At 36.2% G+C, this 15825-nt stretch overlaps 1 protein-coding gene across 1 annotated transcript; it reads right to left on the reverse strand.

The window, feature by feature from the left end:
• Window positions 1-627: 627 nt before the first annotated feature.
• Window positions 628-2529, reverse strand: LOC120089515 (pentatricopeptide (PPR) repeat-containing protein). The gene is made up of 2 exons (XM_039047013.2): window positions 2078-2529; window positions 628-1904 (listed from the first exon to the last, which is right to left on the reverse strand). The coding sequence occupies exons 1-2, from the start codon at window positions 2396-2398 to the stop codon at window positions 750-752; spliced, it is 1476 nt and encodes a 491-aa protein (XP_038902941.1). The 5' UTR covers window positions 2399-2529; the 3' UTR covers window positions 628-749.
• Between the last annotated feature and the right edge of the window lie 13296 nt (window positions 2530-15825).

The raw sequence follows: 15825 nt of genomic DNA on the forward strand, positions 1-15825 counted from the left end.
CATAAAATATGTAGCAAAACTAACAATCAATTGGAATCAATCATACTACAAAAAGAAACACCAAATATATTTCAATAGTGAAAACACAACAAACAAAATTTTAGTTGAACAATTTAAATACAGTTAGTAAGATAACTAAACATGCCTTGGATCACCAAACTCTTGGGTATCAGTATCAACCTCCTCACCCCTTACCCATACTTAGAAATAAAAGATGATGAAAGAACAAGAAGGAACAAAAAAAGATTACAAAGCTAGATACAACAAAAAAGAGCCACCTGAGCTATCAAAACTTGGTAAACAAACCTTACATAATCACAATGAAGAAATATTAATAGAGTTGATTATGTATATTTCAAAGTATGTATCTACAAAGAGCTGTATATGAGTATAAATATTGTACTAACAGCCTAAGAATAGAGCCTACAATAGCTCTAACTATATCCTAAAGACTCTCCAAATAAGACTAAGTACATGAAGACCTAGTATACATTCACACCCTCCCTCAAACTCAAGGTGGTAAGGTTGGAATCAACTTGAGTTTGTTAAGTAGTTGGAGAAAAAGACCAGGAGGCAAAGCTTTTTCAATCTAATGCTATAGAAATAAATAAATGAATATGTTCTCTGTTAGATATAGAAACTTATTATAGCTTCAACAAGTAATGGTACAATATATTTTAGCAAGGTAAATATATTACATTTTTATTGTTTTTCATAGCATTCGTTGTAGAATTTAATAAAATGGAACATCAGGACTTTTCATAAGACGGCGTAAAAGACCTATTATAGCATTTTCTGTTAGCTACGATATCCCTTTTTTCTGGTAGTGAACATAACCAATTCTTTACAGCTTTTCCTTTTGAGATGAAGCAACCGGTGTTTTTTCGATCGATTCTCAGGGGACTTTCTGTTCGAATCAAAATCTCCTTAATCAAAGCTTTTACAGGAGACTCTCCTCTAACAATACTATGGTTTCCAGATCCAGAAATCAATGTAACTTGTGCTGGAATCATACAGCTCTCATCTTCAAATTTGAGTCTCATCTCCTTCATCCACTGTAACATGATCACATAAGCTGTACCAACATGAGCTCCATGCAAATCCAACTTCAACTCCATTGCATCCCACACCATTACTTCTTTCAAAACAGATGAACCAACCACCAACTCTTCAACCAACAAAGCCTCCTCGTGACCGTCAAGAACTGCGACTAAGTCTTCGATCAAAACGGGAAACTCGCCGCTCTTGGGATCTTGTAGCAATGATGTAATCTTCGGACACGAATTCAAGACAGAATTGTAAGTACGAACAGAGAAATTACAGAGCGTGGAAGTTTTCGTTCTTTGAAGCCATAGAACCATATCTGCAAGCTTATTATGAGCTCCATATGACGAAAGCACCATGTTGGAACAAACTGTGTCTAACGCATAATCGTCATTCTCCATCTGTTTTAAAGTCCTCTTCATATCTTCAAACAATCCCAATGTTCCATAGGCGTAAATAATGGACCTATATTCATACGCAGAAGGCGTAATTCCTTTGCTCCTCATTTCTTCTACCAAACTCTCAGCTTCCTGAGGTCTTTTCATGGAGCATAAACCAGTAACCATTGATTCATAAGCTCGACGTTTAACATAAACTGAGGGCGAATTATAAAGAAACTCAAGAAGACGAGTATAAGAGTTACCAAATCCTCTTTCTGAACCGTGTTTGGATTGAGATTCAATCAGCTGGAAGTAGAAATTCACGAGTTTTCTTTCTTGAAACCCTAACTTCGAAATTGTCTCGGAAATTAGGGCTTCCGACTCACTGTGCAATCCATTTTGATCGAGGAAGGCAATAAGGTCGGCAACTAGCTTGGAATTCCATGTGAACCAAGACGCTTCAGTAATTCTAGAATACAACTGCATGAACATAAGGAAATTGATTGAGAAATTCAACGATGGAATCAGAAGAGATCATTAATCAAATTTCGCATGAATTTTCACTTTAAGATGTGGAAATACAATTCTCATCTTGATCTTCTCGAAAACCAAGCAAGAATAATGGGGTGAAGAGGGAAAAATGCCGTACTTACAGTGAGAGCAACAGAGCAGAGCCCAGGTTGAGCCGTGTGAGGGGAGACAATATTGGAGAGAACATTGAGAGTTATCGACTTCGGAGAACTCGCTACAAACTTTCGAATCAAGCGATTGGTCGCCGATTGGTCACCGGTGGCGGCGGTTGTGGCCAATGTGGAGAGGAATCGGTGGGTTTGTTTGGTGAGTGTAGTACATTTAACCTGCAGATTTGGCACGAAAGGGTAACTGCGGAAGCCGTCGTGGAGTTTAAACGGCTTTAAGAAGAGTCGAACGCCGTCTCCGATCACGAACGGCGGCAGATATAAGCGGAGCTCCATTAAGCGTCGAAAGTGAATGGCATTTGCAAAACCAAAGACCCGCCCCTCAACTCGTTGAAGTTCTTCGGTTGGATGGATGACACATTTGGGGAAAAAATGAGATTTATCTCACATTTCGAAAATGGTTTTTTTTCTTAATCATTTATTGACATCAAATTTAGATGAAATAACCAAAACATGACCTTTGCATACACGGATTGCCTTCCCACTCTTCTTTCACAATCTCCTCTCTCGCTCTCTCGTCCTCTCGCCCTCTCGCTCCTTTTCCTTTCTTATAGATCGCTCTCTTCTCTCTCTTTCTCTCACGATCTTGGCTTTTGGCCCTTGGTCTCGCTCTCCGACGCTCGGTATCATGCAACAAAACAAACTGAAACGAGGATAAGAAGAAGACGACCAAAGCTTGTTGCATAGACTCGTAAGATCAAGTCGGAGTTTTTTTTTTAATATTGTGATTAGGAAAACAATTTAGGGAAATATAGTGGTTCTGAAACTATTTAGAAATCTATGGTTGTTTTGGAGTTTTCGAGATGGGGATTTTGTTTAAAATATTTTGTCGAGGGTCTCAACCTGTCAAAAATTAAAGAAGAGATCGAGGGTTTAACCCTCGACCTAAAGAAGATGACGAGGATTCAACCCTCGACCTGTCGAAAATTAAAGAAGAGGTTAAGGGAAGAGGAGAAAATTTGAAGAACCCTCGACCTCAAGGAAATTAAAGAATCGTTTAGTAATTATACACGATCGCACACAATCGTTTAGTAGTTTAGTAGATTACAATGCCATCGTTTAGTAATTATACACGGTCGCATACAATCGTTTAGTAAAATTACTATGCGATCGTTTAGTAATTCTTTATTAACATAACAATAGGTGCAAACTTCCAAAAAGAACAAGTGAACAATGAAAAACTTCTTTATTAGATGATAGGAATCAAACAAGATTAATCGGTCGCTTACGTGACGCTAAACGATCGTTTACAATCTCTCCATGATCGCTCAGTATGACTAAATGATCGTTTACTAAATCCACTACGATCGGCCACAAACTCCTACACGATCGCTTAACTATTACTATTACACGATCACCTTCTCAGAACCTATACGATCGCATACCTTTTACTATATGATCGTATACCAAGTGCTACAGGATCGCTGAGCTTTCTACATGATCGCCTAGTGGAAGTAAACGATGAGCGGCATGCTGCGATGGCCTCTCCGCGACAACGTCTTCCGAATTCCCACTCTTGAGAGCTCTCTTTCCTAACTACACGATCACCCACAAACTCCTATACGATCGCTTAGTTATTACAATTAGACAACTTAAAACCTATACGATCGCCTACTTTTTACTATACGATCATCTACCAAGTGCTACACGATCGCTGAGCTTTACTACACGATCACCTAGTGGAAGTACATGATGAGCGGCACCCTACGATGGCCTCTCCACGACAGCGCCTTCCGAACTCCCACTCTTGAGAGCTTTCTTTCCTCACTACATGATCGCCCACAAACTCCTATACGATCACTTAGCTATTACAATTAGACGATCGCCTTCTCAAAACCTATATGATCGCCTACCTTTTACTATACGATCATCTACCAAGTGCTACACGATCGCTGAGCTTTACTACATGATTGCTTAGTGGAAGTACACGATGAGCGACACGCTATGATGGTCTCTCCACGACAGCGTCTTCCGAACTCTCACTCTCGAGAGCTCTCTTTCTTCATTACACGATCGCTCACAAACTCCTATACGATCGCTTAGCTATTACAATTAGACAATTGTCTTTTCAAAACCTATACGATCGCCTACCTTTTACTATACGATCGTATATCAAGTGCTACAAGAACGCCGAGCTTTAATACACGATCGTCTAGTGGAAGTACACGATGAGCGGCACGCTACGAATGACTCTCGAGAGCTGTCTTTCTTTCTTACACGATCGCCCACAAACTCCTACACGATTGTTTAGCTATTACAATTAGACGATCGCCTTCTTAAAACATATACGATCACCTACCTTTTACTATACGATCATATACCAAATACTACACGATCGCTAAGCTTTACTACATGATCGCCTAGTGGAAGTACACAATGAGCGGCACGCTGTGATGGCCTCTTGAGAGCGCTCTTTCCTCACTACACGATCGCCCACAAACTCTTATACGATTGCTTAGCTATTACAATTAGATGATCGCCTTCTCAAAACCTATACGATTGCCTACCTTTTACTATACGATCATGTACCAAGTGCTACACGATCGCTAAACTTTACTACACGGTCGCTGAACTTTACTACACGATCGCTGAACTTTACTACACGATCGCCTAGTGGAAGTACACAATGAGCGGCACGCTGCAATGGTCTTTTGAGAGCTCTCTTTCCTCACTATACGATCACCCACAAACTCCTACACGATCGCTTAACTATTACAATTAGACGATCGTCTTCTCAAAACCTATACGATCGCCTACCTTTTACTATACGATCGTATACCAAATGCTACACGATCACTAAGCTTTACTACACGATCGCTGAGTTTTACTACATGATCGCCTAGTGGAAGTACACGATGAGCGACACGCTGCGATGGCCTCTCGAGAGCTCTCTTTCCTCACTACACGATCACCCACAAACTCCTAAGCGATCGCTTAGCTAAGAATCTAAATCTCTGCAGCGCGCGTCAAAGTGATTTGAACTATTGACCTCTTTTAAAACAAATCTGAATCTCTACAGCGTGTCAGTATCTCGTCTCGTCCCATCCATATTATTTTCCCAACACCGAACCTGTGGGTCAAGTTTTGAAAACTTGACCTTTAAGCTTATAACCCCCACCCTCTCTTCTCATTTTCTCACATTTTCACTGTTCTCTCATTCTCACTGCCTTCAGCCTCTCATTTTCTCACTGCCTTCGTTCTCTCATTCTCACTGCCTTCAGCCTCTCATTTTCTCATTGCCTTCATTCTCTCATTCTCACTGCCTTCGGCCTCTCATTTTCTCACATTTTCTCACTGCCTTCAGCAAATCTTTTTTTCCCACATTCGTCCATTAAATTGTGAGGTTTGTACCTCTACTATACAAAATTTTATTTTTTTAAAGAACTATACATTTTGTTCCTATTCTCATACTGTTATATTTTTTTTATAGTTTTTATTGCTGTTTGGGAAAAAAGAACAAAAAAAGTTAAATTCATGAGTTTACTATTTATTTATTACTAGTTTTATTATATTTAGTAGATCTATCATGTTGAATTCAATAATATTTACATATTGATGTTAGTAGTTCTTTCTCTATTAGTGTTAATCTTAGTAGTTGTTATTAGTGTTAATCTTATGGTTGGGATGTTATACAAACATGTTAATCTTATTTATATTTTGTTTATTTTTGTTTGTATTTAAGTATAGTTTATTGTTATGTTTTTTATGATAACATTCGTCCATTAAATTGTGAGGTTTGTACATTTAATATTTTTAGTTTAATACAAAATTATTATGATTTTTTGAAATATATTTCTTATGATATTTTATTTTTCTAGTATTGACTTTGAAAATATAGTTTAAAATAGTTTGAAATTTTTTTTTTATTAAATTTGAAAAAATAGTTTTAAAAAGTTTTTGTAATGTTTAAAAATTTGATATTTATAATTTAAAAACTTTAATATTTTTAGTTTAATACAAAATTATTGTGATTTTTTTGTATAAATCTCTTATGATATTTAAAAATTTTAATTTTTTTGTTATGTTTAAAAATAGTTATAAAAAGTTTAATTTATTGTTATGTTTAAATTTTTAGTTTAATACAAAATTATTGTGATTTTTTTAATATACTTCTTATAAAAAGTATAATACAAAATTATTGTGATTTTTTTAAAAAATTTAATATTTTTAGTTTAATACAAAGTTTAATATTTTTTTACCCACAAACTTCTTATATTTCTTATTGTGATTTTTATTGTGGTTTGTTTTTATTTAAGTTTGATAATTAGTAGAACAATTAGTAATGTATTGTTTGTCTTTTTTTTTTTAAGCTACGGACTGAGGTGCCGAAATGCCTTCCTTTTGGGGTATGGAAAGAAGTCTAACCATAGCATTAGATTTCGATGGTCGTGAACATGAGCTGCGTTCAGATATATTCAATGATTTGGATATGAATGTAGTAGATAGCATTCGAGAATATGACCCAATTGTAGCCCCTGTAGACGTTGACAATACTCAATTGTATAAAGGGATGATTTTTCAAGACAAAGAAATGCTACCACACACGGTCAAATATTTTGCTATTAAATGTCATGCACCATATGAGGATGTGGAATCGACACTGACGATTTGGACAATTCGGTGAAAGAAGTGGAAGGAAGGTTGCAAATGGATACTTCGTGCAATAAAGAAAAAATCGCATGGCTTGTTCAAAATCACTAAGTACGATGAGCAGCATACATGTTTTTATTCAGAACTGAGTCAAAGTCATGTACAATTGGATTCATTAATGATTGCAATAGAGTTATGTGATGCCGTAAGAGAAAAATCATCTATCAGTATGGTACAACTGCAGTCCGACATCAAATCAAAGTTTGGATATCATGTTCCTTATCATAGGGTATGGGAGGGCAAAAGAAACGCGTTGGCTGTGTTCGATGATTAGGATGAATCTTACAAATTGTTACCCAGGTGGTTGTATATGGTTAAGTAGACCAATAGGTGTAAAGTGGAGAGTGAAAGAAACGCTTACTGAAGGCCATGTTATCCTAACTTCTGTATTTTGGGCATTTAGTCCTTGTATAGAAGCTTTTAATAAATGTCGGTCGATAATTCAGATAGATGGTACACACTTCTATGGCAAATATCGAGGAAAATTGTTGATTGCTACATCGGTTGATTCGAAAGGGCATCTTCTTCCACTTACATTTGTCATTGCTGATGAAGAGTTCGCAGACTCATGAGGATGGTTCCTAAAACACGAGAGAAATTGTAACACGTGAAGAGGTGTGTTTAATTCAGATCGACATGCTGGCATAATCGTAGCAGTGAATAATCTAGCAAATGGTTGGACGGGACCAAAATGTCACCATCGTTTCTGTACGACATATCGTCAACAACTTTAATAAAAAGTACAGATTTAATATATTGAAAAATTATGTTTATCATGCCAGATGTTAGTTTCAAATTCGGAAGTTCAATAAAGCAATTGAAGATATCAAAGGAATAAATCGGAGCTGTCTGAGTTTTTTTAACAACATTAGTTTAGAGCAATAGACTCAAACACATGATGGAGGGTTGAGATATGGGTGGATGACGACAAATCTATCATAGTGCATAAATGGCGTCCTCAAAGGAGTTTGAATGTTACCTATAAATGCTCTTGCTCAAATAACACTCTTCAAATGTGTGGATTATTTCGAGAAAAGAAGAGAAGAAATAAGAGATACATTGGAGCGTCAAGATAAATACACCCAGTGATATTATATATGTATATATATATATATATATATATATGTTATCAACAATTTATTCCAAGCATATTTTATAATACTAAGTGGAGTAAAAATCCATGTAGGCACACGAGAAAATAAATAAATGGGCTACAAGATCTAGTAAACATGAAGTACAATCATACAATCAATATGAAAGTGTGTTTCATGTGAAGATTGAACGTCATAGTCTCAATGCCAAAGGAAGAAATGTCCAAATATTGAGGCTAAACATGTCCGAGCGGTACTGTTCATGTAACAAGTGGCAAGCGTTCCGCATTCCATGCTCGCATTTTATGGCCATTTGCTTGCATTTTAACATGAACTACGAATACTTTATTGAGGACTACTATAAATTGTCAACGTATGCTGAATATTACTCTCCTCAATTTCAACCTGTACTGCATGAAGATTACTGGATCATATACCCTAATATGCCCGTCTTACATCCTGGTCCATTGTTGTTAAGAAAACATGATAGACCAAAAAGTTCACGTTAACGAAATAGATTGGACAGAACCAGTCAATCGACAACGATGTGGATTTTGTAATCAGTTAGGCCATAATCGAAGGAGGTGTCATTCGTTACTAAGATGGGCTCCATATAGTTAGAGATTGAGAAATAAATATTTGTTATTATATATTCATTTCATTGTACATTCAATTTTTTTATTATAATTTATTGTATATTCAATTTTTTTATTATTATTTATTGTATATTCAATTTTTTTTATTGTAATCTATAAAGTTGTATATTATTCTTTTAATTGAGAAATAAATACTTCTTTTATCATGTATATTTAATTAAGTGTAGATACTTTTATTGTATATTCAATTTTTTTTTATTATAATTTATTGTGTATTTACTTTTTTTATTATAATTTATTGTATATTCAATTTTTTTTTATTGTAATCTATAAAGTTGTACATTATTCTTTTAATTGAGAAATAAATACTTCTTTTATCATGTATATTTAATTAGGTGAAGATACTTTTACTGTATATTCAATTTTTTTATTATAATTTATAAAGATGTACATTATTCTTTTAATTAAGTGTTACATTATTTAATTGAGAAATAAATAATCTTTTTATCATGTATATTTAATTAAGTATAGATACTTTTATTGCATATTCAGTTTTTTTATTATAATTTATAAAGTTGTACATTATTCTTTTAGTTAAGTTGTACATTATTCTTTTAGTTAAGTTGTACATTATTTAATTTAGTTAATTAAGTTGTACATTATTCTTCTAATTGATAAATAAATATTTTTTTATTGAGAAATAAATATTTTTTTCTTTCAGATCATGACTTTAAACCCAGGACCAATTGATCTGATGTTTTGTACGACCAGTTCATTTATCGATCATTTGTTGTATGGCGAAATCGTACAGAGAAATATCTTGCAGGCATCGAGAGGCAATTCTCCAGCGCACTATCCCACTCCACCCTCGAATACTACTGCTACTGCGCACATCTGGATTCTATAGGGTTGCCATATTGGGATTTATTTAGTTGGACTGCATCTGATCAAAGCCTTGATTGAAAGATGGAGGCCTGAGACGCATACATTTCATATGTTTGTTGGAGAGTGCACTATTACTCGACAAGACATAAAAGTGTTGTTGGGGTTACCTGTTGACGGTGAGTCGGTCACCGGAGTGATGTACGATGAGTGGTCACAAGTTTGTTAACTGTACCTCGGTGTGATCCCACCTGCCGACACAATTAAAGGATCGATGTTAACTTTGATATGGTTAGGAACACAATTCCATGAGCTCGCAGATGATGCAGACGAGAAAACCGTCATAAGATATGCACGAGCATATATACTACAAATGATGGGTGGAAGTCTGTTTTCTGACAAATTAAGTCATTTTGTTTACTTGATGTTCCTGCCACTATTAGCTAATCTCTATGATGCGAGGCGGTATTCGTGGGATGGAGCATGTTTGGTATGGTTGTATAGACAACTATGCAAAGCAACAAGACTTGATGTTCGTGAGATAGTTGGGTCTCTCATACTTTTGCAACTATGGGCTTGGGAGCTATTTCCAACAATGGCTCCACAACTACAACATGTTAATGACGCTCAATTAGCTGGACGAGCCTACGGTTCTCAGTATGTTATTAATTCAATTTAATTTTTATATCACTGATCTAGTTAATTTAGAATCTAAATTATCAATTTAAAAATTTAGGTGAAGAGACAATTTTTGTGTGACTAGGACAACCACATATGTAGTCAGCCAGTACAGATACATGTTTGATCTCCTTCAACCAGATCATGTATATTACACTGAACCTAATTGATTATTTTATACACATTTTTATTGTATTTGTCTTTAATGTTCTCCAATATAATATTTTGTGTTTTAGGTTATTTAGGAGCCGTACAAAATTATTATGCATACTTTGCCCAATTTCTATACAAATGGTCAAAACATATGGCGGACGATGAGTCCTCTCATATGTCCTAAAACTCGACTTTTTAAAAAGTGATCCTAAAAGTCTTTATCCCCTAAAAAAATGTCCTACTTTTAGCAATTCTCCAACAAATTCAAGTAATTGTACAAAATTACCCCACTTTTGCTTTTGTTTTTTCTCCAGCGAGTCCACGCAATTGACTCTGGCAAAACCACTTGACTAGATCGGAAAAATTAAAATAATATAGTTGTTTTCAAAACAATTTATAAAAATATTATAGTTTTGAAACTATTTACAAAAATATTGTTGTTTTTTTTAATAGGTCGAGTGTTGAAAATTCGACCAATCTAGGTCAAATTTTCAACATTCAACCTTTACTTTTTTTTTTTTTTTAATAATTTTTCATTTTATAAATTGGTTGTTTTTTTATTATTCTTAATATGTTGAGTGTTGAAAATTCGACCTACCTAGATCAAATTTTCAACATTCGACCTTTGTTTTTTTTTTTTTTTTTAATTTTCTATTTTATAAAAACAATTTCTAAAACATTTTATTATTTTATTATTTTATTTAAACTCTAAAAATAACAAATTAAAAAAAACAATATCTCATAAAAATAAAAAAGTGTAAATTAAAATATCTCATTTATATAAAAATAATTACAAAAATCAATGTGTCCCACAAGGCGGACGTCGTCGATTTCGAGCTGGTTGTCGTCGTCGACTTCGAACTTGAGGTTACTCTGGTTCTTCTTGATGTTGCTCTAGTATCTCTGCAGGCGCTTCATGATATAAATATTCATTATGCTCTTCACAACCTCGACCATGTTCATGCACGTATGAAGACGAAGGACCAGCCTTTGAGTCATAATATCCTAAACTAAATGTTGGCATCATCATCATCGGACTAACATAATCAGTTTGACTCTACATCTGCATCACATGGGCAACTCTTCCACATTATAGGCAACCTCATCAAACTCATCCTCTTCCCGAACAGGTCCTCTACGTCTAGGAGCTGGTGGAGGAACAATAGGTATATGATACATATAATGTATCTCCTCCATATAGCTTTGGTTGTCAGTACATATAGCAAGAACCTGGTTCGAATCATTCGCAACATCACGGAGTCTATTGTTGTTTGATCTCTGTGAATTATAAAACAATTAGATAATATTTAAAATAAATTTAAATTAAAAATAATTAGATAATATTCATTCATTTACCAGATGACCCATAGCTACTCCCGGACGAGTGACGTAGCGTCTTGTGATATTATTATACCAATGAATGTAGTCTTGAGTGACATCCCTGTCAAACTATTCAATAGAAACCCCCACTGCAATAAACCTTGCACGATAGTGCCATTACACTACCAAATGTGCAACTTATCGAACTAATTTACAGTCCTTAAGTCGATATCATGCAGTAGGGGTTCAGTATTACAAGGTGATGGGACAGCCTGTTGAAAACCGAATTGTCTCATCACCCTGTCAGGAACCATATTGTTTTTTGTTTTTGTTTTTGAAAATTAAGCATGTTTCATTCACATTTCTTACAATGATATGCATCTTTCTTAAGTACAATGGTTAAATTCTTAGCCAAGTTCTAAAAACAAAAATAACTTTTTCGAAATTGAGAATAATTGAATTTGAGACTAATTAGAAGTCGACATATCTCCCAAATTGAAGTTGAAGACATAAATTGGTGAATTCCGATTGTGTCATATGTTTCCTTCATGATGGTTAGATTGAATATATTTAATTTGGTCCAATTTGATATTATGATTTGGGCTATGGTCTAATTGAGCTCAAAATATGTTCAATTTAGCCTAAATATCAAATTAGCCTAAGATCCAATTAATTGGGCCCAAGGGCCAAGTCCATGGTCCAACCAAGCCCAGACCCATGAAGTCCACCCGAAAACTATATAAATAGAAGAGTTCTTTTTATTTATGGGAGTCAGAAATTTTACACTCTAGAGGGCTTAAAGAGAATTCTCCCAACAATCAAAAGACTCCCTAATTCCTGAAGCTGACTACACCTGAAGACTAAAGTTCTTTGGAGGTACAAACATTCTTCCAAGACTCCAACTTCAAAAACATCCACATGTTTTACTTTCACAAGTCAAGCATACGCATTCAACTGAAAGAGAATCAGAGGATCAAGTACTAAAGATCGAACCACATTCGCATCAAATCTACATCAATGCAAGTTCAAATTCCACGAACCAAGTTTCTCAGGAAACCTCGTGCGAACAAATTGGCACGTCTAGTGGGACATCTCTACCTTTCATCTCTCTCTCATCATCCAAATCAACAAATCAACAAATGGCACGAAAGAAAGTTGCATCCAAGGAAACTTCTACAAACGGCTCTCATATGGGACCTATCACCCGGGGTCACTCTAAGAGGATCCTACATGAGTACGAACAAGACTCTGTCATCGCGAAAAAAATCTGGGAACAGGTGATGGAGTTTCCTAAAGGCAAGGTAGTTATCAGAGAAAATCCCTTGTTCAACAATTCTGATCCTGCTTCTGATCGATTAAAGAAAGAATCACACTTTGATGTAGTGTCTGTTGGGTTGAATATCCTAAAACTCGCAGTTTGTAAAGGTAAACATATTCTATTATCAATAAAGATGTTTTTCGATATTTATTCAATAAAGTTGTTATTGAATTTTGTAAATTGTATTTATAAAGACTAAATCCAATAAACTAAGATCCATGGCTATTATATAGAGACATAAAGATGGATCAAGTTTGAGTAAATAGTCAAAACGGTCTATAGTATACGAATAAAGTTGGGTGCCTTTTTCTGATAACACTATCGGATGCGGCCACTCTGTAGTTGTTACAATTTGTTATAAGATGCTACAAACGAAGTGATCCTGATTCGTTCATGTATTGACATGAGGAGTGAGGGCATCATATACAATGAGTTTGCATAAGATCGGACCAAGAAATAAGTCACTCTTACTTTATAAACATTGTTTACTGTTTAAGACTAACTATTTCACTTAGATGACCTAGGTAACTTGATCTTAATCCTGAGCTAACTACGAACTCCTATTTATTCGGGATTATCCTTAGATTTACATAGGTGAGAATTGGCTCAACAGCGTCGGCTCAATAAGCCTCCCATTTCAGGGGTAAGACCTAATAGATAGCTGAGGACATAAGGTGCAAAACGGAGTTCACGCCTACCCGATTTAGGGATAAGAGTAAGGTTGTTCTTCAAATACTGAATCTAGGTCTTGAACAAAGGGCCCCACCCTCTCACTAGGCTGAGAGAGTTTTGGTTTAATGATTGGATCACAAACCAGTTGTTCATTAGAGGATCAGTAGGAACTTGAGGAACAAGAAGTAATCTCGGGGGTAAAACAGATATTTGACCCAGTCGTTATGACGAACAACCTATGAATGGTCGACTTACTAATTATGGTTAAATCATGTGGACATAATATATCTACAGTGAGGGGAGTGCAACTATGAGCTTTAGTGGAGTGATCCATTAGTTAACGAATGAGGATTATTTGGTCTAATGAATTTAGCCAATTAATCTCAGATCGTTGCAGATTAGGATTTGAATTTGAATTGTTCAATTTTGAATTAGAGTTTGTATAAGTATATTCGATATGATTAAACATTTAATTTATCAAAATTATCACACACGCTCGTTATTCTCATTTCATCTTCGTGTCGCAGGATCGGTCAAATCGTCCGCAGGTACATAAACAGCTTGAATAGAAGTTATGGACCTGGTAGAAGTAATTCTTTCTTGTAAGGAACCCATTTCGGTACTAAGAGTGGGTTGATAACCCACAGCCGAAGGCATTCTACCCAGTAACGCGGATACTTCGGATCCCGCTTGAATGAAACGGAAGATATTGTCGATAAATAGAAGCACGTCTTGTTCATTAACATCTCGGAAATATTCCGCCAGCCAGGTATAAGAGAAGGAGCAAAGCAGCTCGACCGAGAAGGAAGACTTTCCTATATTATGTTCTGATGGATAGGCTGGCTGCACTCCCTTTGAGGTAAGAACAGTTCCTTTTGATTCAATTGCAAGAAAACAACCTCTTTTTAGAGTTTGATACGAACACTAAGCCAAACAATCTATTTATACGGATTCCTCAAAAATGAAAAAATAGACTATCATAATATATGACAGAAGCATCACCATCACTCTGTCTGTAGGTTGTTGGATGCCCTTCTTCCTGGCAAGATCAGATCAAGAATAGCCAAAGGCTAGGAAAGCACAGTCAGACTAGTGCCACGCCCAAAGCACCAAGACTACTTATTCCGTTAAAATAGTAAAGAGACAAGACCTCTTATGTCGGAAAAGTCAGAAAGTCAAGTGCTAACGTGCAGCTCCCATTCCTCCACCAAGAGAAAGCCTAAGAGAAGATTGTGCTACCAGTCCTAGCTGGCACCGAAGCCAAGGGAACTTACAGGAAGGAAATGGGAACTAGGCTTCAAAGGCAGACTGGACAGGGAGTCGAGCTAGCAGATTGAAAGCGAAATTGCCAAGGGCGCACTAGCTATTCTTCGACTGCTGCCCAAGAGGGTACTCTGAAGCAACATTTGAACACGCTCGACCTTGTTCACCCTTTCAGCTAAGTATCCCGCTCTTTCCTTGAGTAGACAACACAAAAAAGGTAGTCGTTCCATCATGAGGGAATGTCCCAGACTCTCCCAAGTCGTAAGCGAGAACATGCCCAATCTATCATAGCCAACTCGTTTGCTTCTATCGTCAAGCACTACTTAAAGGGACAGGGTTAGAAGGAAATGGAACTAAGGAATAGACCAAGAGTTTGACGGATGTCGGAGAGTCTCAACCGATAGTCCAAGGTAATGAGAAAGGAAAGCAACTTTAGCACATTTCCATACTTGAGGTTGTCAGGCAGAGGGAGTCCTTCTTTTCAGTACTCTATATAAATAGAAGAAAAAGAATTTCCATCTCGCCCGTTTGTGAGCGTTAAAGGACGAACCCTTCCCTAGTCAACTTCCTCTTCTTTAGAGTGCCATCTCAACGTAGTAAACTAGCTAACTACCTTTCCTCTGGGCGCATACTAAAAAGTCAACAAACCATAGCATTTTGGGTTGTTGAGGGATATCAAGTACTAGAGCTCACTTGTCTAAGGGTTGCTAGGTTCGCTTTCCCTGCCTCAAGATCGATTGTTGGCCTAGGGATATTCTCAGCTATTGATTGAGGGAAAAATTCCTCAGTTGAGGGCTTGAATGCTTCGTTTGCTAAGGAAGACAGAGTCAAAGTAGCTGTACCATCTCTTTTAGCAGTAGCCAGAATAGAGCCTTCAATCTCAATAAGATAAGAGAGTTTCACAAGGTCAAAGTCAAGGGCTAGCGCGAAAGAAGAATAACAACGCCTTGACCCGGCAACCTACCAGTTCCTCATATTAGAACTCGCTGGACTGTCATCGGCTAAGCTATAGGAAGGTGTGTCCTAGTAGGGTCTTCTGTCAGACTTAAGTAGTCGCTACCCCCTTGCTATTCGATGGTA

The sequence above is a fragment of the Benincasa hispida genome, chromosome 10, assembly GCF_027475165.1.
Source record: "Benincasa hispida cultivar pf3 chromosome 10, pf3_genome.v1.1, whole genome shotgun sequence".
NCBI classification, from domain to species: Eukaryota; Viridiplantae; Streptophyta; class Magnoliopsida; order Cucurbitales; family Cucurbitaceae; genus Benincasa; species Benincasa hispida.